Here is a 25,668-nt window from a genome sequence, read left to right as displayed (position 1 = left end):
GCAAGACCACAGATGCAGAGCAAGCAGACTGCCCTCAGAAGGGGAGGGCAGTCTTCCTTCAGAGCGTGCCTTGTTTCCTACCATGTGCACAGTCCTCTGAGCAGGGTGCCCAGCGTGAGGTGCTTGACAGATATTTGTTCAGTGAGTAAGTGAGTGAATGAATGAGTGGGGACCTGGCGTGTGTTTGGCGGGAGTCCACAGAAGGGCTTCCTGGAAGAATTCTTAAAAATAGTTGCCCAAATAATCATTTGTGAGAACCCATTTCTGAGCTGGGCAGTGGTGGTACAAATCTTTGATCTCTTTGATCCCAGCGCTCAGGAGGCAGAGACAGGCAGATCTCTGTGAGTTCAAGGCCAGTCTGGTCTAGAGAGTGAGTTCCAGGACAATCAGGGCTACACAGAGAATTCTTGTCTCAAAACAAACAAACCCCCAACAACAACAACAACCAACCAACCAACCAAACCCACATTTCTGCACTGCAGTGCTGAGGGTTCTATGGGGATGGGTAGCCAGGCAAAGAGGAAGTGGCCCAAAGCTGAAAGGAGAGAAGGCTGCCCACTGCAAATCATCTGTGGGACCCAGATGTTCAGGGGATGGCCAGGAATTCTTCATGTCCTTCCCTTGGCCGCTCCTGCCTTCCCGGCACAGCCCAGCATCTCCCCAGATGAACTCCCGAGCTTCTGCCTTACTGCCCACCTTGCGGTTATTCCTAAGCATCCTAAGCCACTTCTCAAGCCAGGCCCTTGAGCCTCTAACAAGCGCTCTGCTGCCTCCTGGTGGCTTCTCCCAAGAAACAAGGCAATGACAGGAGAGGACGCTCGAATCTTCTTAATTTTTGGGTGACCCCCAATTATTACTGAGTGCTCCCCCTCTCAGGAAGCAGCCATGACCGTTCCTTAGCCGAGCCCTGGCTGCTGTGCCAGTGTGCCGAGGTGGTTCTAAGGCAGTTTAGCTTCAAGAAAAGAATTTGAGAGCCGAGCGCCTTTAATCCCAGTTCTCTGCGGGAGAGGCAGAAAGATCAAGACTGGAAGTTCAAATCTGGTGTGCACAGTGAGTTCTAGGCCAGCCAGGAATACATAGTGAGACCCGAACTCGAAGGAAGGAAGGAAAGAAGGAAGGAAGAGTGGGTAGGTCTGACCAACAGGCCAATCCTACCCCGTGTGTTGAGGGACATTCCAGTTAGTGACTGGCATGGCATAGTCTCCTCTCTGCCTTCTCCCAACCAGGGACTACTGTCTTTGTGCATGGTGAAGAAAGCAGCCCCGGTCCTCATGAGAGGGAAGAAAAGCTAGAGCCTGTGGAGAACGGGCTAGAGGCCCGGTGCCTCAAGTACAGCATCCACTACTGTACTTGAACCAATTGTTTTGCAGCTGACAGAAGTCTGAGCTGATAGCTCCCAGGGCCCCTGGGCCGTCTTGTGTACCTACAAGGCAGGGGAACAGCTGGGTCTCGGAACCATCTGGCTATTAGAGTTTCTCACAAGAAGGCTGCTTTCTTGCTTTCTATGGTGTGCACGTGTGTGCATGTGGATCTGCGTGTACAAGTGTGGTTGACTCTCAAACCCAGGGCTGTAAACACACTAGGAAAGTACTTTACTGTTGAAGGTCACCCCGGCATCTTGAGGACGGAGAGACGGCTCAGCAGTTAAGAGCACTGGCTGCTCTTGCAGGAGACCCGGGGTTGAATCTCAGCACCTCCGTGGCAGCTCACAGCTGTCTGTAACTCTGGGGCACTTGACGCCCTTTACTGGTCCTCCTGGGTGCTAACAACACACAGGTGAACACGTTGGCAAAGCACCTGTATGTGTAAAATTAAAGTAAACATTCATTTAAAATGCTCTTTTGTGTCTGGCTTCGGGTTTCCCTGTATTTTTCCTTGTCCTTCTCCTGCTTGGGCTCTCTGAGCTTAAATCTGAAGTTGATTCTTCCGTTATTAGGAAACTCTCACTATCTCTTCAAAGATCCCTTCCCCTTCTCTCTCTGGGACTCCACTCTCATGTGACCCTGATCCATCTGTCTCGAGTGCCTAGCTTGGGACGTCGGGTTTTAGTAGGTGTTACATTTGGTCCATTTCTGTTGACCCAGACCCGTGTTCATGGATTTCTACCCCCTTTAGTTTTGTCTAGATTGGCAATAGCCTTGTTGAAGGGATTAAACATCTCTTGTATTAACTTTAGTTTGTTTGTTTTTGAGACGAGGTCTCTCTTTGTAGCTCTGGCTGTCCTGGACTTGCTTTGTAGACCAGGCTGGCCTCAAACTCGAGAGATCTGCCTGTCTCTGCCTCCCAAGTGCCGAGATTACAGGCATGTACCACAACACCTGGCTTCTGGTATCTACTTTTTGAAAAGATTTCTATTTAGTATTTTGTGTGTCTAAGAGCTGAACCTGGGGCCTTTCATGTACTGGGCAAGCATTCTACCACTGAGCTACATTCCCAACCCTGCCTTTCTCTTTCAGTCATGTGTCTGTGTGTTTGTGCCTGTGCATGTGTGAAGTGACTGTGGAGTTCAGGAACAGGCATTGAAGCTGGAGTTACATGCATTTGTGAGCCTCTTGACGTGGGTTCCGGGAATCAAACTCAAGGTCCTCTGCAAGAGCGGTGCATTCTCGTCACCACTGAGCGTCTTTCCAGCCCCTAACTTTTTTATTTCCAGGATCTCCATCTTTAATTTCCCTTTCTGTAATTTTCTATTCCTTACTCAAAGTCCTCATCTACTCACGTGTGTTGTCCACCTTTCCGCTAGACCAGGCCCTTACGCACATTAGCTCTGGCTCCGTCACAGTGCCCGCTGACGTTGGCAGTGTCCCAGCCATGCACACGGAGATGACTTATCTAATCAGGAAGCCCTGCTTTCCTGAGTCAGCCTCCCACGGTGAGCAAGACAGGAGTACATGCTTTCTATCCCTGCCTCTTTGCTTGGGTTATTTCCAAAAGATTCTTGTCCCCTTTTCTTCACACTTTCTTGCAGTCACACTTAGGGCTAACAAAGGCCTTTATCTACGGTTGTTTTCTACACTACTTTTGAATCCTCATCTCGAGGCTCCTGAGGTCATGAACCATGCAAGCAAAGAAATGGCCCATCCCAAATATAGTCCCCTTCAAGCCTTTCTTGGCAGCCCTCAGGTTATTGTTTTACAGATTATATCCTGTTTGATCAGATAGGTAACTCTGTTCTGAAAAACAGATGAAGCTTGTGTATCAACCCCATTGCTAAAAACCCACCCCACCTCCTCAGGTTGTTAGCCGAGCGGGAGAGGGATCCGTCCTGCATAGGTTGCTCTCCAGAGCTCCTGCTAAAGGATATATAAGAAGTCCTCTGTCTGGTGATTTGCTACTAGGAACACTTAGGTTTTTTGAGACAGGGTTTTGCTGTGTAACCCTGGCTGTCCTGAAACTCATTTTATAGACCAGCCTGGCCTTGAACTCAGAGATCCCCCTGCCTCTACCTCCAGAGTGCTGGGATCAAAGGTGTGCGCCACCACCGCCTGGCTCTTTTATTATTTTTTAAAGACAGGCCCTCACTGTGTCACCCAGGCTGTTCTTGAACTCATTGCCCGGTGCCTGCACCTCCAAAGGGCTGGGATTCCAGCCACAGGCCGGCCGTGGGTATGTTCTAATGCTGGATGTGATTGCAATGAGGCTTCCGGAAAGAGTAAGCCTGGAAAGTGCCTCTTTCTGCCACAGCTTGTCCTCCCTGCAACCCGACCTGCGTCTGATGCGACGTGCACCTGACCGCCTTGTCCTCCTCCCTGACCAGGTGCGCTTGCTGGCTGAGGCTGTGGCTGAAGGTGATGCTGACCCACACAGCACCCACAGAGCCAGGGTCATACTCCACCCTCTCCTTCTCTTCCCAGAGCTTCCCTTTGCTTTTGAGGCAGGGTCTCGTTATACAGCCCTGGCTGTTCCTACACTCAGACTCATAGATGTCTTCTTGCCTCTGCTTTCTGAGTGCTGGGGTTCAAGGGATGTAGCACCATACCTGGCTGTTTCCTCAATTTTAGCCTCTGCTGGAATAAAAAGGGGGGGCACTCTTCCTGAGGAGAACCTAGATATGGTCCTCTTAGAATGTTTGCTACTTGCCATGTCTGATCTCCGGGCCATTTGTGGAGAGGAGAGGGCTGGGAAAGACTGAGGGGGGGTGTGATGGGGGGGCAGGGAGGTGTCCTAGACAAACCTGTTAACTGAACAGACACATAGCTGCTGGTGATGGCCTCCTGAGCCCCTGCCTTCCAGACCCGGAACCTCCCATAGCTCCATTTCTTCTACCCAGGGAGTCAAGGATGGCCATGAACTCCTGATCCTCCTGCCTCTGCCTTCAGGTGCTGGGATCACAGACGTGTGCCACCATGCCTTTTGTTCTTTCCTCTGAGCTGTCAGTCACTTGAACATCAGATACTTATTCGTGCTCAATTAACTAGAATCTCTAACTGTGTGAGGGGCGCTGGTAATGCCTCTGGCTGATGGCCTCCAGAGCCAGTGACACCACCTGGGAAGTTCTTTGCTTGATACTCGGCTTACTGTCAGATGGCCTTGGACCTGGTTCCCAAGAGGAGTCAGGGGGTGTGGCTTTCAGCAATGACACAGAAGACTTTAAACCAACCTCTATTTTATTAAAAACGAACAGTTTGGGGACTGAAGAAAGAAAATGGTGTTCCTCAAAGTTTTAGGACAACTTTTAAATACAACTAGCTGTGTGTGTTTAAAAGCACCAGCTGGAAACCTGCATTGGGAACAAGTTGCTGTGAAGTTTTTAGGAACCCAGAAGTCTGAGACTCAGTAACTGTGGGTGAGAAGTCTGAGACTCAGTAACTGTGGGAACTGGAGCTGTCCAGTCCTTCTGGCTTTATAGGGATTCAGGGAGCGACTGGCTGGACATTTTCCTGACAAGCCCAGGTGGCTCCTCCGAGGGTTCCTGGGATACCTTTCTTTGGATCACTGAGGCACTGGAAGAACAATACAGTTACAAGTTGGGTAGCAACTGAGACAAGGCCCGTCAGCCCACCCATGGGGGAAACCCAGAGCTGGGCTCAGAATTGACCTGAATGTAAAACTGCCTAGCAAGACATTTCTGCTGGGCGCACTCACTTGCTGGATGAGGCTGTGGTTGAAAGTGACGCCTACCCCTGACAGCACGCACCCACAGAGCCCCCTGGTCATACGCCACCTTCTCCTCTTGCCTAGCTGGCCTTGAACTTCCTGCAGTCCTCTCTCTGCTTCCCTAATGCTACAATTACAGATGGTCCATCGCTGAGACCCTATCTCACCCCTCCATTATAAGAAAAAGGATACTGGCTGGGCCTCAGGCCACAACAACAAGGTCCTAAGGCAACACAGGAACCCTCCTAAAAATACCCAGAAGCCCGACACACGGAGGGGATCTAGCCAGGGTTCAGGCGAAGACAGAAGCAGGGTCCTGCCTCTATGCTGGAACTGTGAGAATCGAGTAGACGCCTGTGTGGTTGTAAACGGGGGAAGAAAACTGTATTCATCTAAATTCTCTCACAAAGAGAAAGCTGTCTTTGCTGGGAGCAATATTTTGATATGCGCTTCAGCCTTCGGCTGAGATCCCGGTGGAGGTTCAGTGGGTGGAGCAGCTCTGCTTGAGACGGGAAAGGGATCTTAGAATTTTCCATGTTATACCACAAAGTGTGAGCAAAAATGGAAAAAAAGAGGAGGAGGAGGAGGAAAGAAATGAAGCTGCTGTTGAGTGCCTTCACTGTCTTTTCCCATCATCCGCTCTCTTTGTGTGTAGCTGCATGTGCATGTGCTTGCTCATGTGGGTGTGGATGTATGTTACGAGTGTGTGAGTACATGGGAGAGTTGACCCTGGGTGTCTTCAGTTGTTCTCTGTGTTTAGAGACAGGGTCTCCCTAGACCTGGAGCTCATCAATTTGGCTAGCTACGCTGGCCATCGGGCTCCAGGGAGCTACCTGTCTCCACCTCCTGGTGCTGTCGTGTTGTGTAGGAGCTGGGGATTTGACCTCACACCTGTGCAACAAGCAGTGAACCGTCTCATCACCCCAGCTGCTCTGTCCTTTCACTTATACATGGGAAGAACAAAGTGGACCTCAGGCTCCCTGAAAGCCAGGGCGGCATGAGGAGTACAGAGGGGGACGCGGAAGGGGCTTGCAGTGCAGGCTCCCAGCAGGGAAGGACCCGGAGTGACTTCTTTTCGTTACAGATCTTTCTCGGGGTAGGGTCAGGTCCAGGTGAGCATGAGAAGGTCCCTTGAAAGAACCTTGAGTCTTCAGTGCTAACATCTTCAAGCCAAGGGAGGCAAAAGAGAGAAACCTTTTCTAACCGGAGAAGCCTTTGGCTGGCCCGCTGGGTCCTGAGTCCTGCCACCGCCCCTCCATTGCTGTCCCAGGCTGCCCTTAAACTGGAGGGCCTCTGCCTTGGCCTGCCGGTACTGGCGTGCAGGTGTGTATCCCTAAACCTGGGCCCCAGCTGCTTCCCAGTGACAGGTCTTGAAGGCAGTCAGGAAACGCAAACCACAAGGATGGGCCCAGGTTCCCAGCTTAGGTCTGTCACACAATTCTTGGTTTCCCTCAGTCTCTTTGCCCTTCCACCTGTTTCTCTAGACAAGCCTTAGACTAAGCACAAGCCAGGGCACCCAAGAAAACCATGTAAGACCCAGGAACTTGTGTAAAGGTAACCCTCGTACAGCAACCTAAGTCCTGTGGGAGACTGAGGTAGTATTGCTCCTCGGACCCAAGCTGGTGGCCTGTGAGTGGCTGAGGCGAGCAGCGTTTCCTTTCTGCTGTGGAGAATAGCAGTCGAGGACTGGTGTCCGGGAAGGGGCCGGGGCTGTGGAGCACAGTCTGTGTACCCGTGGTTGCACAGGTCTCCCAGTCCAGGTCAAGCACCCACTCTTGCTCCTTACCGAGTCTCGAAGGACAGCATGCCTCTGTGGTAGGAAGGCCTCTCCACTGCCAATAGCCTGGGGATATCTGGGTATCCCCCTAGATGATCCCAGGGCAGGCTTGTGAGTAGTACCTTTCTTTCTATTGGGTAACTTGAAGAGGCCACATCAGCCTTCCATATGGCTTCCATCTGGTTTTCTTGTTGGGTGCTAGTGGGAGAGCACAGAGAATGTCAGGAGAGACAGAGAGGCACAGAAATAGGCTGAGGCCACACCCTCTTCACAGCCGTTAAGGTCCGAGACACTGGGCCTTGTTTCCTTCCCTGAAAGAGTTTGTCACCATCATCTTGTCGCCCTCCCCTCCCCAAATAGGCGCCGTGTCTTAGTTCCCAAGGTTCTACTTCTAGGCATGTGCGCTGGGGCTGGGGCTCTGACTCAGGTCCCGCTGGAGTAGGTGTACACGTGGATTGTCTCGGCTGCCCTGCGGCTCACCACGCCTGAGCCTGGAACCCACCTGGTGGGAAGAAGCAGGCTTGTTTATGTGGATAGACCAATGGTCCATGCTAGGTCAGGGTGCCCAGAGTTGAAACGTAGGTTGTTTCGTGTGCCTTCTCAACGTCCATCAAGCCACCCCACAAACCGCCCCTTGACATACGCATTCTCCCCCTGGATCTGAGCACCAGAGCTGGTCGGGGCAGCTGAAGAGAGGCCCTTGAAGCCAGTGACATGGCTTTTGCCCATGTCCTGGCTTGCTGAGGCTGCCCACTCACCTACTGGCTGTCCCTCAGCCAGCCAATACCTACCTGGATACCCACAGGGGCGTGGATTCCCTGTGCTTGGGCATAGAGGATTGCTTGTTGGTTGAAGCACTGGAACGGACTCTCTGGAGTAAGACTGGAGGCGACTTGCATTTCCCTGGCCTGGCCGAGGTGCCCGTGGTGCCCGTCACAGGGATGTTCAGGTGGACATTGCACTCTTCCCGGAGCTGGGGGAGCCAGTAGAGGGCATGAGAAAGATGGGAAGAGAGGCCCCTCTAGGATGGGCGGGGGTCTTGTCTGAGTGTCACTGGCCCTGCTGGGCGCATGCTAAGGCCCTTTGACTACGAACCCCAGCTCCCCAGGTACGGCACTCTCCTTGAAAGTCCTTCAGCTCTCATTTGCTGGGGCACTTTCTACTTTCTCCTTTGCTGTAAAGAATCTGGACAATGGACAAAACAGAAGAAAGCAAGCTGAGGGAAGCCAGGCAGCAGAACACTGACAGCACCTGCAGCGGAGCAGCCTTATACAAGCCCGTGAAGCTGGCAGGTGCGGGGGAGCCTGCACAGCGCTATTTACACAAACAGTGGCCTTTTTAAGAGGCTGCGTACTATTTCAGAGTTCTTTTTGATGCTCTGCTACTACTGATGCGTGCACACGTGCGTGTGCCATGGCGTGCACGTGGCATTCAGAGGACATCTTCATGGAGCTGATTCTCTTTTTTGCCTTCCCGTGTATTCTGGGGATCAAACCGAGTTTGTCAAACATGCATGGCAGCCAGGAGCAGTGGCGCACACCTGTGATCCCAGTACTGGGGGAGGCAGAGGCGGTGGATCTCTGTGAGTTTGAGGCCAGCCTGGTCTACAAAGTGAGTCCAGGACAGCCAGGGCTACACAGGAAACCTGTCTCAAAAAACAAAACCAAACTGTGTGGCAAGTGCCTTTCACCCCGTGCCATCTCCACACCCTCACTATTTCATCTTATACTTAGCCATCCAAATGCTAGGATTACAGGCGTGCAGCAGCAAAGCAAGCTGTTTCCACAGCTCACCTGCTCGTAAAGAATGCTACAGTGACTTTGTTTCTCTTGTGCACACACCATGCATTTGGTCTCCCAGTTTCAGAGAGATTTCAGTCCACCATAGTCATTGTTCGCGTAGCTGAGACAAAGCAGGGAGCTCCACCAAAACCAGGGATGAGCATGACCTTCCAGCTCTGACTCTAATGACCTACTCCCTCTAGGCAGACCCCGCTTCCTACTGGCTCCGAAGCCTTTAAAATGGTGCCACAGGCTGGACACTGAACATCCAAAACATGGGGCTGTGGGTGGGGGCATTTTAAATTCAACATGACAAGCCAGAAGAGAGATGAACTTCCACACCATGTCACAATGGCTGCCACCAAATCTCCATCCCCACCAGCAGTGCTCAAGGGACCTCCCCTCCCCGCCACTGACCACTCTCTGACCATCTAGTCTGCTGTGCCCCAGCCCCTCCCAAGAGGAGCCCCTGCGATTTGCTACAACATCCATGCCAAGTGAAATGAGCCCGATGCAGGAAGAAAATATTTCACCACCTCACATTTATACGCAGAATGCAATAGAAAAACAAAAGTCAAATATACAGAGGTAAAAAAAATAAAACAGTAGTTACCAAAGTTGGGGTGTGGGCCAAGAAGTGGGGAGGTATAGACCACAGGACACAGAGAAGGCAGCATGGGTGAAGAGCTCCACTTGTCACTGTCTTTGAAGGGACCGAGATGTTCTAAAGAGAGACACTTGCACGCCACCTTTTATGAGACTCAGGAAAAATGGTCCCCAAAGAGTCGGAATTCCCCAGGGACCTCACGCAAGGGGAAGGGAAAGCTAAAGTGAGGGTGCAAGCCGAGGACGGGCCTGCCTCGCAGGATGGATTTCACCAGCCCTGACAGCTTGCAGGACAGAGTGGAGCCAAGCGCTGAGGGCCCACGTCTTGATCAGAGCTGCATAGGTCTATAGACCTATCGCCCTCTTTTTTCTTCCCATGTTCCCACGATTCTCTCTTGTACTTTCTGTTTTGCCTCAGTGGGCGTATTAATTTGTTTTACTGCAGTAACCATTTTACAACAGATAGGCATCTTATTTCATCTTATGTACTCTACATCAAACATACACAATAAAAATTCACTATAAATCAGGAGACACATTAATAACTTTTATCTCACAAAGCCCCTGGAAAACTGTAGACTCAACTAGGCATGCCCAGGCTTTTAACACTGTGAATGACAAAGTTCACACTCTAGAACCACGGGGGGTGAGGGGGGGGTAAGAGGTTTCCTTAATGTTTTAATTAGTGTTATGATTTGTGTTAGGCTTCATTCATAGCTCTGCTGGGTGCATACAGACCACAGGTTAGTTGTGAGACTCCCCAGGGCCAGCCAATCATACCTGAACTACTGTATAATTTAAGAAAATGTGCTAGAACCAAGTTAAAATGGTTGACCAAATGCCCAGTAAAGCCAACAAAAGTAGGCCCCAACCAGGTGCGTCATTATGAGACAGTGCTGACTGTCACCGAGGGAAGGACAATAAGTCAGACCCAAAGAAGCAGGGCTCAGGACGATTTGGGGTTCTAAACAGCATCAAAACTGAAAAGGTGCTAAGTGGAGCCTGCAAATCTGGAGAGGCGGTGAAGCCCACTTTGGCTTCCATAAATAGATGGCCTATCAAGCAGAAGCTGGGCCCGTCCCAGGGAAAGACACTCGGGGCCCTTGGGATGGCTGTGAAGGTGCTTGCCAGGAAAGCCTGTGGGCTGATTTCCATTCCAGAACCTACAGTGGAAGGGGACACACAGGTACACCAAATCAAATAGTTTTTAAAAAGAGACACTTGTAGGGGGCTGGAGAGATGACTCAGCCGGTAAGAGCACTGGCTGCTCTTCCAGAAGACCCGGGTTCAGTTCCCAGTACCCACGTGGGGGCTCACAACCATCTGTAACTCCAGTCCAGGGGATCTGACACCCTCACACAGAAATACATGCAAGCAGAACACCAATGCACATAAGACAAAAATAAAAAGATAGGAAAGAGGCACTTTTAGAGGCAACACAGCCTGCCACAATTTACCCTCTGCATTCTTTGTCAGGGAGAGCTTGGAAGGTCTCCAGTAAGACAAGGAAGTGGATCAAGGAGGAATCTGGAAGGCAAGGGCAAAGCTGGGGCTCTGCAAGGGGGTGAAGACACAGTTGTGCCTCAAGCCTGGATGGCAACCAGAGCTAAAGGGAGCAGGGGGACCCCAGTACCAAGGAAACAGTGCAGGGCTCAGCTCCCCCAGCCCTGAAGGAGCCTCTTCTCCTGTTTTTTGAAGGGCCCCTTTCTCATACATAGATTGGGACAGTTGCCTTCCCTCATACTCCAGAGGCTCTCACACGCCCCCCATTTCCCATCACCTGACAACCCCCATCCTGCTCCCCTGAAGAGCCCTGGAGACCCACCAGAAGGAACATGGTCACCATCTTGTGCAGGCATTCCTGGAGCCTCTCCTCCACTTCCTTCTGCTTGTCTCTCCAGGCCTGCAGCCGGATGCTCTGCTGACGGTCGATGTTTTCCAGGAACACGTAGAGGTCCCGCTTCTTATAGGTGACCTTTGTCTGTGGAGTAGATCCTATGTGTTTGATCACTTCCTGTCTGAGAAGAGAAAGAAGAAACTCAGGAGCTAGAGAGACTTCTGCTGGCCCCCAAGTCAGTTGACTAGGGAGACACCTCCATTTTGTTAATTTTTAAGAAAGATTTATTTATTATGTATACAGTGTTCTGCCTACATGTGTGCCTGTGCACCAGAAGAGGGCACCAGATCTCAAGATAGATAGATGAGCAACCATGTGGTTGCTGGGAACTGAAGTCAGGACCTTTGAAAGAACAGGCAATGTTCTTAACCTCTGAGCCATCTCTCCAGCCCCCGTTTTGTTAATCTTTGAAAGGGTCTATGAGAAGGGGCAGAAAGGTGGAAGGGGCTATGAGGGGCGGACGGGAGTACCTCAGAGCTGGTGAAGAAAAATCAAGGAAATGGTAGGGAGCATATTGGATGAAGGACAGTAAAACAGGGGTGGGAGATGGGGGGGTGTTGGAGGAAAGCCAACATGAGAAAAACACACCTTTGAGTATTGTCCTGTTAGTCCCTTCCCCGGGAAACCTAGGCAACTTCCCTTGTGGTTTCCTACCCACATTCCTTTATGTGTCCCCTGCGATCTGGCCCTCCCCTATTTGTCAGTGGGTGTAGGTGGGTCAGGGGTGGGGTGCCGGTGGCTGCCCGGGCGCCTACCGGAGGCTCTGGAAGTGTCTGTAGTGGATGTACTTCTGGAACAGGTGCTGCAGCCTGAGGATGCTCAGCTTCATGGCGATGACAGTGAGTTCCAGGGCCTTGCTGCGCTGGTGGTGTGGCAGGGCCAGCTCTGACTCCAAGCCACCCAGGGTTTGCAGGTTCTTCATCTGGGCTGCCATGTCTATGTGGTACATGGTGTCCTGAGGGCTTTCTGGGTCTTTCTGTGGAGAGGGTCGGGCCACCCTTTGGATGTATAGCCCAGTGACGGGAAAGGAGGCACATTTCTTGGGCTTAGCAGAAGCCTGACAGGCCTGCGGTATCTGCCCCAGCTCAGCTGAACTCAGGGTCTTCTGGTTTCTCTGGCCAGGCTGCTGGGTGTGTTTGGGCATGGGTAAGTGTGACCTCCTGCTTGGGCGAGCAGACTGGGTTCGGCCCTGGGGAGGCGCCCATGCTTGTTCTGTCTTCACCAGGTTCCTCCACCGGGTGGTGGTTGTGAAGATCAGCTTCTCCGAATCTCCCTTCCTGGGGCTGGATTTCTCTTCCGGGGGGGAGAGTCTCTGCCACTGCTGCCTGGCCGCTGCCTCGGCCTCCCACTGCCGCGCCTTCTCCTGGTGCTCCTGCTCCAGCAGGGCCCACTTCTTCTGCCGCTGAAGCCACATCTCCTCCTCCTGCAGCCACTGCTGCCTCCTCGCCTCCCAGCTCAGGTCTTCCTTCCAGTGCTCCATGTGGAAGGAAGTCTCCAAAAGCACCCTCCTGGAGCTCTCTGGAGACGGGCACTTCTGGGGATCGGACTTGCTTTGGATGGCTTCCTTCTCTCGGAAGTGGTCCTCCCCCTGGTCTTTGCCTTCATGGTCTGGGGCCTCTGCTCCCGGTTCTTCCCACTGTGTGGGAAGCTGGAGGGCCTCTGAGTGCAGCAGCTCAGGCTCCGGGTGCTCGGTGAACGCGTCTGCAGCCGTTGACTTCATGGCCATGGTGGAGAGCGGCTCTTGAGCTGAGGGGGTAGTGTCACTGTCCCAGGCCTGGGTTGGCGGAGTTGGAGAAAGTGCTGAAAACAAAGGTCCTTCCTGGTAGAGCTTCTGCTGCAGTTCCTCCAGGGCTGTAAGCTCAGCTGGTCGTTCTAGGCCCCTGGCAATCTGAGCCTTCTTTAGCTGGTATTCCAAGGCTTGTTTTATCAAGAGGAGGTCACGGTACTTCTCCCCTAGGATCTCAAACTGTTTTTGCAGTGCAGCTTTTTGGCTTTCCAGGACTTGGATGGATTTTTGGAAATACAGCCTCTGGGTGCTGAGCTCTTTGCTCATCTCCACCTGCATGTATTTGTATTTCGTCTCCAGACTCTTGTTCTCCCTGTGTTGGAGTGTCAAGGCCTTGTTGAGGTTCTCCAGCACAGTAGACATGTACCTGATGGCCTTGACCTCCCCTTTCTTGAACATGGTGGAGTCAAGGAGCTCCTGAAGCATGGATTTCACCTCCGAGACCTTCATGCACGTGGTGTTCTTGTCCTGTAGCATCTGCTCCGGGCTCAGAGGCTGAGGGGACTCTGGGGACTTCTGTGCGCTTTTCTGCTGCCACTCCTGCCAGAAGTTATGCCTGGATGCTAGAAGAGGTGGAGAGGAGACAGGCAGCAAGCCTCCAGTAAGAGGCAGCACCTCCTGGAAGGGAGGTGTGCCGACCCTCCAGACCCCGCCGAGCCTGGACTCTCACCCACGCCTGTTTGGGATGGGCGAGAGCAAGGGGCTGGCCCTGCAGAGGAGACACCTCTGCCCGGCCTGAGATTGCCAAGCACAGCCTTAGGGGAACGCAGATGGGCCCAGCACAGTGTGTCAGCTCCGCTCCGCTCAGCCTGCTTTCTAGCAAGGAGTTACCTTTCTAACCAAGCCCCTTCCCTATATCCGTGCTGCGCTCCTTACTGCCAGCTACCCAACCCCTCAGCCCCACGTACAAGTTCGCTTCTCTTCCTGTCACCCCCGAACTGTGCCTATGGAGACTCTTTTACAACTCTTCTCATGTCATTATTATTTTAGTAATTGTCTTTGCCCATATCAGGGGATCACATTAGACCCTCACCCCAAGAAAATAAACTAAGCACAGGCTGTGGGGTCACACACATCTCAGCTCTTTCAGGGCTGGCCAGGGTCATACAGCCCCGTGCCTACTGCTATGCAGAGGGCTGACAGAATGGGCGTCTTCCCAAATGTCGATGGCAAAGAGAACCGTGGCTAGCTTTGGCTGTGGGGCAAGAGGGCATAGGGAGCTTGAGTGATACTGAGCTCAGCCTAGCACCTCACTATGTCAGGCAAGCCATACGACTAGGGTTCAGAGTTCTGAGACCAACTCGCTTGGATCCAAATCAAATTTCTACCATTTGCCTTGGGTACATTTTTTTAACTTCTTAGTGCCTTACTTTCCTCATTGGAAAAATGGGAACAACTGTAGATTCTAGTTCTTGGAACTTAGAGTGCACATACATATTTAAGGCCAAGTATAGTCCTAAAGTGCTCAATAAATAATCCCCACAAGCAGGAGAGTGGTATGCATGCCTTTAGTCCCAGCACTTGGGAGGCAGAGGCGGTGGATTTCTGTAAGTTCAAGGCCAGCCTGGCCTACAGAGTGAGTCCCTAAGAAGCCAGGGTTGCGAAGAGAAACCCTGTCTCAAAACAAAACAAAACCAAAAGGAGTGTGCACTGCGCCAGGCTCAGGCGGTGCTGCTCGCTGTGTGGGCAGGAAAGCCCAAGTTCACCTCTCCAGCTCTGACGTAAAAAGCTGGACACGCTGGTGTGGCTGGAGTCCCACTACCCACTGCCGCAGAGGCGGACGCAGGAGCACTCTCGGCCCTGCTGGTCAACCAGTCCAGCCCACTGGGAAGCTCTGGCTCAAAAAATAAGGTGGAAAGTGACTGAGGAAGAGTAGTATTCTCTGGCCCACGCACAAACACGCCATGGAAATTTACACTCTCGTAAGAAAACAAGTATACAAACAACTATATTTTAAGATAGAGCATGGCAAAGATTACAGGCACAGATAGTCTCCATTCTCTGTATTCTTCCTCCCTCGACGTCCTAGCTTACTTTTTTCTTTTTTCCTTTCTTTCTCTTTCTTTTCTTTTCTTTTTTTTTTTTTTTTTTTTTTTTTGAGACAGGGTTCCTCTACAAACAGCTCTGGCTGTCCTGGAACTCAATGTGAAGACCAGGCTCACTTCAACCTCACAGAGATCCTCCTGCTTCTCAAGTGCTGGGATTAAAGGTGAGCTCACCATACTGGCTTCAACATCTTTAATTGATAACGATAATTAACTTGTCCAAAAGAACCCATGGAAATGCTAATTTTAGCCACTGTTTATTAAGCCTGGAATATTCCAGGCTTGGTGTCAAACATCTCATACCCCACGCACGCACACACACACGCACACACATACACACACCCGCCCTGAAGGCAGATAATATTCTCTGAAGAAACAGGCTAATAGAGAGAGAATAAAGATGCCCAAAGCCACACAGCTCAGAGTTGGCAGAGGTGGGATTTGGACTGAGACCTGGTTCAGTCCAAAGCCCTGGAGGAGGAGTCACCAAGCAGGGGACTGGGTTTTGTAATCGCTTTACTTGTGGTTCCTTCTGCTCTCTAAGTTTCAGGGCTCTCCTCTGCAAAATGTAGAGAGTGGATAGAAATAAATACTCTTAACCAGGCTTGACCAGCACAGTCAGGAAGCTGTAGAAGGACGTCCAGCTGGAGCTTTCCTAACCCTGGCTTGGGCTGGGTTCAGATGGAGGAAAGCGTGCCCTCAAGCTCAGTCTATAAACTTCCGCTTTCCTGGCTTTTCGGCTTTGTTCACCAGAACTCCCAGAAGCATTTGAGGGTTCATCTTCACCTCACTCCTACCTATATCTTTTGTTTGTTTGTTTGTTTGTTTGTTTTTCAAGTCAGGGTTTCTCTGTGTAGCCCTGGCTGTCCTGGAACTCACTTTGTAGAACAAGCTGGCCTTGAACTCAGAGACCTGCCTGCCTAAGCCTTCCAAGTGCTGGGATGTGTTAGGGTATTATGGTCTGTGTGCCATGTGCATGCAGTGCCTGTAGAGGACAGGAGAGAGTGTCAGACATCCCCGGGAACTGGAGTTACGGATAGTTGTGAGCTACTGTGTGGGTGCTGGGAATTGAATCCAGGTCCTCTGGGAGATCAGCCTGTGCTGTGCAGCTCAGAACAGCTTTGTGACCAGCATGGGTCTGATACCCCAGCTCGAAAGCCCCTGTGACTGCTTCCTCTGAGATGATGCCCAGGCCCTCCCCACCCAGCCCCCCCAGGAGCTCCAGGAACCTACTTAGTGCCTTTTTCTTTTGCTCTTCAATGAGAGAGGAGCAAAGAGAGACGAGAGACTCGATGCCTCCTTTGGTGGCCATGAGGGAGAGAGGCAACACTTTCTCCATCACCTCGATCCATTCATTAAGGGCTTCCTCTTCCTCCAGATTTCTCCTGCTCGCCATCTCACAGGTCAGACTGTCACCTGGGCAGGGTTGGGGGCTTGGCTGAGAAGTGTCCTCCGGGGACCCCCACGCAGCCCCACAGCACAGGGGGTTGCTGACCTGAGGGTGGACGTGTTACATTGTATACTAGCTACTGGGCAGGTCCCTTCTTTGGAACTTCAGTTTTCTTCCCTGCAAAAGGGTTGGGTGAGGACTGGAGGAGGTGGCACTTAAGAAGTGATTGACATGAGGAGAGATTTTTAAAGTGTGAGGCCAGCCAGGGATCTTGCTAGTTAATCTGTGCCAGTTGTATAATCTAGCCTCTGGAGCAACTAGGTGAATTAAGTAGAACCAGCAGCTTTCTTTGTGCTTGTCTGCTTGCCTGAGGTAGAGCCTGGCTATCTGCTGTGCTTGTCTGTGTGGGTGGGTGTGAAGCCCAGAGATCACACTCGACTGTCTCCTCTCTCTGAACCTGGACCTTTCCATTCGTGCTCGCCTGGCTGGATCCCCACCCGTTCACTCCCCACTGTTGCGAGTACAGGCACATACTGCCAGTCTCAGGGTTTCTGTAGGCTCCAGGAGTCTGAACACAAGCCTCCAAGTTTGCATAGCAAGCACTTATCCCCTGGGTCCCCTTCCCAGCCCTGTGTGTGGTGATTAATCTCAGGTCGATTGGTGGAAGGCACACCTCTGGGCGAGGGCATTTCCAGAGGTGATCAGGACATGAGGGTTCGACCTAACTAGTGAATTAACCCATTGATAAAGTCAAAATTTAGGTGTACTGTTGGGAGGTGAAGTGTATGGAAGTTAAGACTAAGTTGGGGAAGAGGGCCACCAGGTGTGCCTTTAAATGCCTTTAAATGCCTCTGTGGTGTCTTCCTGTTCTCTGCTTTCTGGTTGTGGGAGTGGAGCAGCCTGTTCTTCCACAATCCCACTGTCACCATGACCTTCAGCCTTGCCTCAGGCCTAAAGTGATAGTGTCAGGAGACCACCTCTGACAGCGCTGAAGCCAGAAGCCAAAATGAGCCTTTACCCTTTCTTTCTCTCAGGTGTTTGTCAGATCAACAACAGGCCTGACTGACAGAGCCCTTCTGGGGAGGGGAGGCTGCGTGCTGGGAAGTGAGAATCCAGAATCCGTCACTGGGGAAGAGATGTTAGAAAAAAGCCCTCTGCTTTCTCACGCCCACCAACCCCATTCCCCTCCTTCTGCAAACGCTGACTTAGGTGGAGAAAGGAAAAGCCTGAGCCAGCAGGGACCAGCCTGCAGGGAGGCACCAGCCCTTAGGGCTGTGCCAAGCCCACAGACTCACCCCAGTCACCCAGCCAGTCAAGAAGCTCATACAGATGTTTCTCTTTGGCCTTAGCATCTTTGGAGAAGGAGGCAATTTTCTCCAGCAAGATGAATCTCTTCCTGCCTTTTTGCTCTGGTTGGTGAGGTTTTATCTTTTCTTTTAAGTCATATCCCATTTCTTTCTGGAAGCGATTGATGGCAGAGTTGACATTGTCCAAGATGTCTGAGAGCTGAGTGGAAATATCCTGTGTGGGGCACAGATGGTGGATGGCAGAGGTTAGGATTTAGGTCCTGGGGTCGGTGTTCCGTGGTCTAGCAGTGTGTGATCCTAAACAAATTGCTCAACTCGAGAGAAAGTAGACCTGAGTATAGTCAGCACCACAGGCTCTTATGAGAATGGCATGAACTGATATTGGAAAGTGTTTAGAACTGTGCCCAGAACGTACAGAGAGCATCAGCTCTTGTCATTTTAATTTTTTAAAATTTATTTTATGTATGAGTGCTCTATCTGCATGTACACCTGCATGCCAGAAGAGAGCATCAGATCTCATTATAGGTGGTTGGGAGCCACTGTGTTTGTTGGGGATTGAACTCTTAATCACTGAGCCGTCTCTCCAACCCCATCATTTTAGTTTTTAAGCTCGGGGACACTACAGATCCACAGTGTACACACTGTTAGAATTTTGGAACTTGCTGGAGACTTCTGGAATCTCACAGGGACTGAGAGGCAGCATGGGGAAAAAAACAAACAAACAAACAAAAAAAAAAAACAAACAACGAATCCCAGAGAAGTGCTCTGGATCAAAGGTTCAAGCAATGTGTCATTTGCCGTCCCACGTCCACCTCTCCCACTCCCCCCCCTTGCAAGTGCTGACTTAGGTGAAGACAGGAAGAGACGGAGCAGCAGCTGCATGGAACTGCCTATAGACAGAGTGAGCTGAGCCTTTGGACATCACCCCAAGCGTTTCCAGGGCATCGATTAGGGGATTCTAGCATTCTGCCAACAGAGTCTGAATTTTTAAAATCTGCCCCCACCCTACCCCATTTGGGCTCCATCAGTATGTACTGTCCAGGGGCCTCCTGCCCACCTACCTAGGGCCTGTGACCTTACACCCCTGCCTTACAGGGCTGGCTGGGCTCAGCCTACCCTACAGAAGTCAAATATAGGATGTGGGCATCCTGAATCCATGTCTCTGCAAACCCAGCTTGTCAAGTATCCCAGGACCCCCCAAAGGCCCAAAGGCTGGAATCTTGTGGAAACGTGAACTCAGGCCCCAGCCTCCACAGCAGACCTGAACAGAAGGCTGTTTTCTTCCTCTCTGGGGTTACCTCCTGAGTCCGAATTAGCTGGGCAGTCTCAATCTTGGAAATGATAGCCTTCACTGAGGTGGGGGTCACCAAGTGCGGGGGGTTGTCCTTCTCCATTCTAGATAACCCTCTCAGTCCATAGACGTTCTGTCTCTCTCATACACAGAACTGAACACACAGTATCGGCAGCTTTGCGGGCTAAGGACCCCGGGAGGTTTCCCGGCAACCTCTGCTGAGCCACAGCTCTTCTAGTAACTGCCAGATAGCAGGTTCCAACGGACTCTCTTTTCCCCAGTGACATCATCAGTTTGATTTAAAGAATCAGAAGATTAAACTTTCTGCCATTCATCTGCATTTCATCCGTTGCTTGCTCTTATCTTTACTGGACCCGTTTCATTTGTTTGTTTGTTTAAGCGTTAACTGTTATGTTTCCAAGCTAAATATTAATGGTGAAATTCAGGAAGAAAAGCAACTAGGGGGAATGACTTAGTTTAGATCTTGGTTCGCCCAAAGGTCCGGCTGTGGAAGGTTTGGACGCCGACGTGGTGCCACAGGGAAGGGGTGGAGCACTGGACGTAGGGCCTTAGGACACTGTGTACCCTCGAAGGGCGTGGTGGGCCTTAAGCCTGTCCTCACTCTTCTTCCTCCCCAGATTCAGGGTTTTGTTCTACCACACCAGAAACAAAAGGGCTGTCTGATGATGGGCTGGAGTTTGCGTGAGTCATTTTGAGCCAATTAGCTCAACTATTTCACTAGAGCGTCAGCAGGCTGACTAAACACTTTTCTAAAGAGAAGGTTTGATTTTAAAATCGCAGCCGATCAAGAACTAAGTGAAATATGTTTGGTTTCCACCCCAAGGATCAGCACTCTTACTAGTTAGAGTTGATAAGCATGATGGAGGGTTTTTTTTTTTCCCTTTTCTTTTTAATATCACTGTCTGCTCAGGACCTAGAATTGTACCTAGTACATACTAGTGTACTAGCTAAACACGTATTGAATGACTGGATATGAAATGGATGAAGTGCAGGTTCGTATGCATGAAAATTATTCTCCTTGTTGCCAAGAATATTCCCATTTAATAGGTAACAACTTAAGGTAAGTTTAGTTGTATGTGGTATCTAGCTCACTTAAGACTTCCCTGACCTTCACCTGTCTCTCACTGCACTGCTGCTCATTTGCTAAGGCAATGCCGATTCCTTTATCGCTCATTCACTCACCGAACCCTCACCTTTGGTAACCTTCCAGGTGCTGTGCAGGGAGCTAAGTGCCGGCAAAGCAGAAATGCGTGAGCCCCACACCCAAAGCCTGGCTACTGGGTATTTACATCCTTTAATCCTTTATGATTTCAAAACATCTTTAAATTATTTTTACTTTGATTATGTTTAAAGTTTTCTAATTTAGCCTCTCTCGGTTGTTGACACTATTGCTCTAAGGATCAAATTCAGGCCCTTGTGGATGCTAGGTACACATTCTACTGACGGGCACACCCAGCCTCGGTGGCTTCCCTGCTCCAACACAGCTAAGCCGGCCGAGGCTGGGGGGTGATGGGGCGCCTAGTTACACTGGCAGGGACGGCGTTAGGACTCTAACCTGCTCCCTTCGTTCCAGCTCCTTACCGGGTTCTTGTCCCCTTTCACCCCTCTCTGTTTCCTTAAGTTCAACCACACTGATGAGGAGACTGTATATAAATAAACAAGCCCATTAACACAGAGAGTGTATGATTTAATTAAGAAAAGCCCAAGACACCTCATCAACCTGGTGTATAAAATAAATATGCTGAGGTGCTGGCCCCTTCATCAGAGTGGGCGAGACTCACCCAATCCCAGCCTTTCTGTGAGCAGCGTGGTGGAAATGCCTTTAATTAGTTCCAGCACTTGGAGGCAGCGGCAGCAGGGTCTCTGTGTGTTCAAGGCCAGCCTGGTCTATGTAGTGACTTCTAGGATAGCTAAGGCTACATAGAGAAACCCTGATCAGACAGACAGACAGACACACATATACATACACACACAGAGCAGGGTTGGGGGGGAGGGGGAGAGAGACCCAAGACCCACACTGTGTAGTACTGACCAGGAACTTTAAATGTGAAAGGTACATACTGCTGGGCTTATGGCACAGCCTGTAATCCTAGCTCAGGAGAGGCAGAAGGCTCAGGAAGTCAAGGTCATCCTTGGGACTATAGCCTGTTCAAGGCTGGGCTTTTTGAGCGATCCTGTCTTTAGAAAAGGGAGCTGGGGCTGGAGAGATGGCTCAGCCATTAAAGGCTAGGCTCACAACCATAAATGAGGAAGGTAGCTGGGGGAATGGAGAGATGGTTCCATGGTTAGAGCACCTGCTGCTCTCATAGAAGACCACCTGAGAAGGTTCACAGCTGCTTATCGCTCCAGCCCCAGGGAATCCAATGCCCTCTTCTGGAACTTAGTCCATTACATGGTACAGACAGACAACCTGGCAAAACACCCATACGCACATAAAGTAAAAACAGTTTAGTCAGCCGGGCGGTGGTGGCCTGTGCCTTTAATCCCAGTGCTTGGCATGCAGAGGCAGGAGGATCTCTGTGAGTTAAGGCCCGCCTGGTCTACAGAATGAATCCCAGGACAGCGAGGTCGACACAGTGAAACCCTGTCTCAAAATCAACCAACCAAACAAACAAAAAACTGCCCCGTCCCTTGGGGCTTCAACGGGGTTCCTAAGGAGGAGATTGGAAGGAATGGGGGGAAGGGACGAGAAGCACAAGAAATGAAGGCCAAGTCTGTTCGTCTGATCAAAGCCTTTATTAAAAATTTTTACCCAACTTATATAGGGAGAAGGCAGGAAAGGGGGGAAGGTTAATTTACTGCTGCAGGAAATAGGAAGAGTGCTTCCATGGGTTAAATATTGCACCTGCAAGATACCATAAGGATGTTTTCTTAAGCTATCTCACGGATGCTCTAAAACTAACAGACGGATGTCCTCACAATCTATCACCCATGATTTCGGGTCCTAGGTAACTCTTCAACTAAATAGCTTTAGGTCTCCACTAAATGACCTTTGCTCACTACTCGGCTTTGGCTTCAGTAAATAGCTTTGTCTCCACTAAATAGCTTTGGCTCACTGTTTGACTTTGGTTTCAGTAGATAGCTTTGGCTCCCGGCAAAAAACCCTTTAAATACAGGCATGAAAAGATCCTCAGTGGCATTACTTGGTGTACTGGGAAAATGCAAGCTGCAACCATTACCACATACCAGCTTTGATAAAGGTGAGACAGGATGAAAAAGAAGCAGGACCACACCAAGTGCTGGAGAGAATGGTGGGAATGTGAAGGAGAATCACCACCTTGGAAAACAGCCTTGTTGTTTATAACACGCTGACTGGCCAGCAATCCAGGGATCCGCCTGTCTCCAGGCACGGGGATTGTTAGCGTGAGCCACCAAGCCGGGCTTTCAAGGGTTCTGAGGATCATCAGCTTGTAAGGCAAGTACCTCACAGCCTGAGCCGGCTCCCTAGCCTCAAGATTTGTTATGTTATGTTTTGTTTTCCACTGCAGAAATGCACAAGAACAGGAGAACAAGTGTATTGTTTCAAAACCTTCTATCTGGGACTGTGACGCAGAGGTAGAGCATTTGTGTAGCATGCGCAAGGCTCTGGGTTTGAGTCTCAAATACTACTCTCTCTTTCATTCTAGATGAATGTTATAAAATAAAATTGGAGCAAATAAAGATTTTGGGGAGAAGAGGATGAGATAAAACACAGTCGCTCAACACCTGGTAGTTTTCAAGACAGGTTATTGCAACCTGAAACAAATAAGATGCAAAAAAAAAAAAAAAGATATTCAGAGCATGCATGAGAACAATAAACTTATCATGTTAAAAACACCAACAAGGGGGCTGAAGAGATGGCTCAGAGGTTAAGAGCACTGGCTGCTCTTCCAGAGGACCCAGGATCAATTCCCAGCAGCCATATGGTGGCCCACAACCATCTATAGTGAGAGCTGGTGCCCTCTTCTGCTGTGCAGACATACATGCAGGCAAAACACTATAAATTATAAAGAAATCTTAAAAAAACAAACACCAACAAAAGAATGCAAGGTAAGCTGGCTGGGGTGTCTTTCTAGCACTTGGGGGGCAGAAGCAGGCAGATCTCTGCATTCAAGGCCAGCCAGGTCAATAGAGTGAGTTCCAAGACAGCCAGGGCTACACAGAGAAACCCTGTCTCAAAAAGCAAAAACAAACAAACAGAAAGAAAAAAGAAAAGAAAGAAAAGGAGGGCCAGTCCCCGGCTGCAAAGGTGCTTGCCGCCAAGCCTGATGACCTGAGTTCAATCCCAGCACTCCACACAGAGTGGAGGGAGAGGACTGACGCCACAGCTTTTCTATGGGGCCCATACCAACATGCACACACAAACAAATTAATAAAAAATTAAACACACATAACACAAAGCAAACAGACAAGATGAAAAGCAGATAGTGATTAATCCCAGGAAATAATGAAAATTTGCTCTGAAAAAGAGTCGCATCAGTTTGCTACATGGCTCAGCTGTGAACAGTAATCACAGTGTTGTAAGAACTGACAAACAAAAACTATTACAGAATGAATATTGCAGATGGGTGTGATAAATGATGTATAAGTTATGAGAAGGGAAGGAAAATGAGCTAAATCCTTATATCTGCCCTATTATTTCTGGGACTGGGGCAAAACTATAAATCAATATTTATATATTCAACACTGTAAGACAAGGAACTCTTAAGTATAATACATTCTAAAACTTAATTTCATAAAAATGTACCTGAGAGGCCAGATTCTAAATTAGAGTTTTTTGGGCTCTACAGAATTCTGCAGGAGAAATGGCAGTACCAGCCCTTTCTCACTCTGCTCCTCTCCGCTCTGCTCTTAGCCGAGTCCTGTCTGGAGAGAACCCCACAGGGCAGTGACTTCCAGTTTGTGCTGAAACTCTTTCTGCCAATAGCTGCCCTTGGTTCTTCCTCAGGCCCAGGGATGCCCACATCATCAGCAAGGTCTCCCTGAGGAGGAATGGGAGAATCCAACCAGAAATGGGGCTGGCCAAAGGAACAGCTGGGTAGGCGATGCCACCATCCCTGAATTCAGAGATGATCCATAAGGGAGTAAGTAGCTTTGGGTTGGGGGATCTTCCTGGATTCCTCACTCTGTGGGAAGGGGTGAAGCTAGAAAGGGACATAGATACACCAACCAACCAACCAGCCAACCAACAAAAAACCAAAAACCAATCCAAAACAATAGCAACAGAAAAACAAAACAAAACACTAAAAGTTGTGAAAATGGTTGTCTCCAGAGAGAAGATAAACAAGGCAAGGGTCTGTTGTTTGTCTTGAAAAATTTTAATATATTCATTTGCCCTTTGAAAACATTTGTCTGCCTACAGTGATGGCTCATGCTATAATCCCAGCACTTGGGAGGCAGAGGCAAGATTGTGAATTCAAGGCCAGTCTTGGCTGTATGCTAAACGCCAGGTCTACTTGGACTACACAGTAAACAACAAAACAACAACAAAAAAATGAAGCCCCTAAGCTAACAGCAAACCATGGTTTGTTTTGATTTGGGTTTTTGTATGTCCAAATGCCTGACTAAAATGAAAACAAACAAAATCTAACGTAGTTCAGTTGTGTTATTGGCCTCAAAAGCACAAGGAACTGAGTTCCCAAAAGCCATGTAGAAAGACTGGGCATGGTAAGGTGACCTTGTTTGTTTTTGTTTTTTCCAGACAGAGTTTCTCTGTGTGGTCTTGTCTGTCCTGGACTTTATAGCCCAGGTCCAGGCTGGCCTCAAACTCGCAGAGATCCAATTGCATCTGCCTCCCTGAGTACAGGGACTATAGGTGTGCACTGCCATGCCTGGCAGTTAGGGTGAGTCTCTAAGTCCAGCGCTGGGCTGCAGTGGGGCCCACCTGCTAGCCAGTCTAGCCTACTTTGTGAGTTTTTGACCAGTGAAAGACCTGAGCAAGAAAGGGAAGAAAGGAAGGGAGGGAGGGAGAAAGGAAGGAAGGAAAGAAAGAAGGAAGAAAAAGAAAGGAAAGGAAGGAAGGAAGGGAAAGGAAAGAAAGAAAGAGAAGCAAGCAAGCAAAGGTCGGCAGTGTCTAAGGAATATCACCCTAAGTTGTCCTCTGACCTCCACATGTACCCGCACAATCTCTGGTACAAAAACAGTCATGTGACTTGTGTTAGTGCAGGCCTGATGATGTGGTGGCATGTGCCCAGATTCTTAGCTACTGAGGAGGCTAAGAGCATTGACTTGACTTGAGCCCAAGACTCCCAGGCTAGCCTCATCCACATAGCAAGATCATGTCTCAATAAACAAACAAACAAACAAACAAATAAAAGTAACAAAATTTCATGGAATCTCTGAACCACTTCTGTTAGGCTTGCCTCAAGTGCGCTGTAAAGTGTAAGACAAGGTTCTCATCTGAGGCAGTCCAGCTATAGTCAGTGGAGCCGGGGGTGAAGCCCAGCACTGCCGCCAATAGCCCGAGTTCTCTTCCCTCTTAGGTATATCTACTCAGGTAAGGCAGAAAAACATTAGGATGAATGAGAGCGAGGTAAAAGGTGAGTTTATTAAAGATGGGAGGACTCAGAAGGAAAAGGCGATTGTTGCCGGGTCTGACCATGATTTTGATCCCCAGGACCAACATGGTCAAAGAAGAGAACTGATTCCTGCCGGTTACCCTCTTCCTCCATGAAGTGCCTCTACACACACA

The 25,668-nt window shown here is 50.0% G+C and overlaps 1 protein-coding gene across 1 annotated transcript; it reads right to left on the bottom strand.

Annotated features, from left to right (window-relative positions):
* Positions 1-4,843: 4,843 nt before the first annotated feature.
* Fam186b (family with sequence similarity 186 member B) lies at positions 4,844-19,080 on the bottom strand. Its single transcript, XM_021634918.1, has 8 exons — positions 18,985-19,080; positions 17,675-17,900; positions 16,223-16,405; positions 11,914-13,507; positions 11,087-11,279; positions 7,666-7,847; positions 6,885-7,072; positions 4,844-4,953 (listed from the first exon to the last, which is right to left on the bottom strand). Exons 1-8 carry the CDS (start codon positions 19,078-19,080, stop codon positions 4,844-4,846), a joined length of 2,772 nt encoding a protein of 923 aa, XP_021490593.1.
* Positions 19,081-25,668: the final 6,588 nt, after the last annotated feature.

The sequence above is a fragment of the Meriones unguiculatus genome, chromosome 8 (assembly GCF_030254825.1).
Source record: "Meriones unguiculatus strain TT.TT164.6M chromosome 8, Bangor_MerUng_6.1, whole genome shotgun sequence".
Classification (NCBI taxonomy): Eukaryota; Metazoa; Chordata; class Mammalia; order Rodentia; family Muridae; genus Meriones; species Meriones unguiculatus.
Note: the sequence above shows the minus strand (reverse complement) of the source record. Positions and strands in the feature narration are given on the sequence as shown.

Bases quoted from the DNA above. Each gene is read 5' to 3' on its own strand.
- Fam186b (XM_021634918.1), bottom strand. From the start codon at position 19,080: ATGGAGAAGGACAACCCCCCGCACTTGGTGACCCCCACCTCAGTGAAG. The intron at 13,508-16,222 runs GTAGGTTCCTGG...CACCTCTTCTAG, and splicing joins GCAAAAGAAAAAGGCACTAA to CATCCAGGCATAACTTCTGG. The intron at 7,073-7,665 runs GTAGGTATTGGC...CTCTCCCACTAG, and splicing joins ACGCCCCTGTGGGTATCCAG to CACCCAACAAGAAAACCAGA.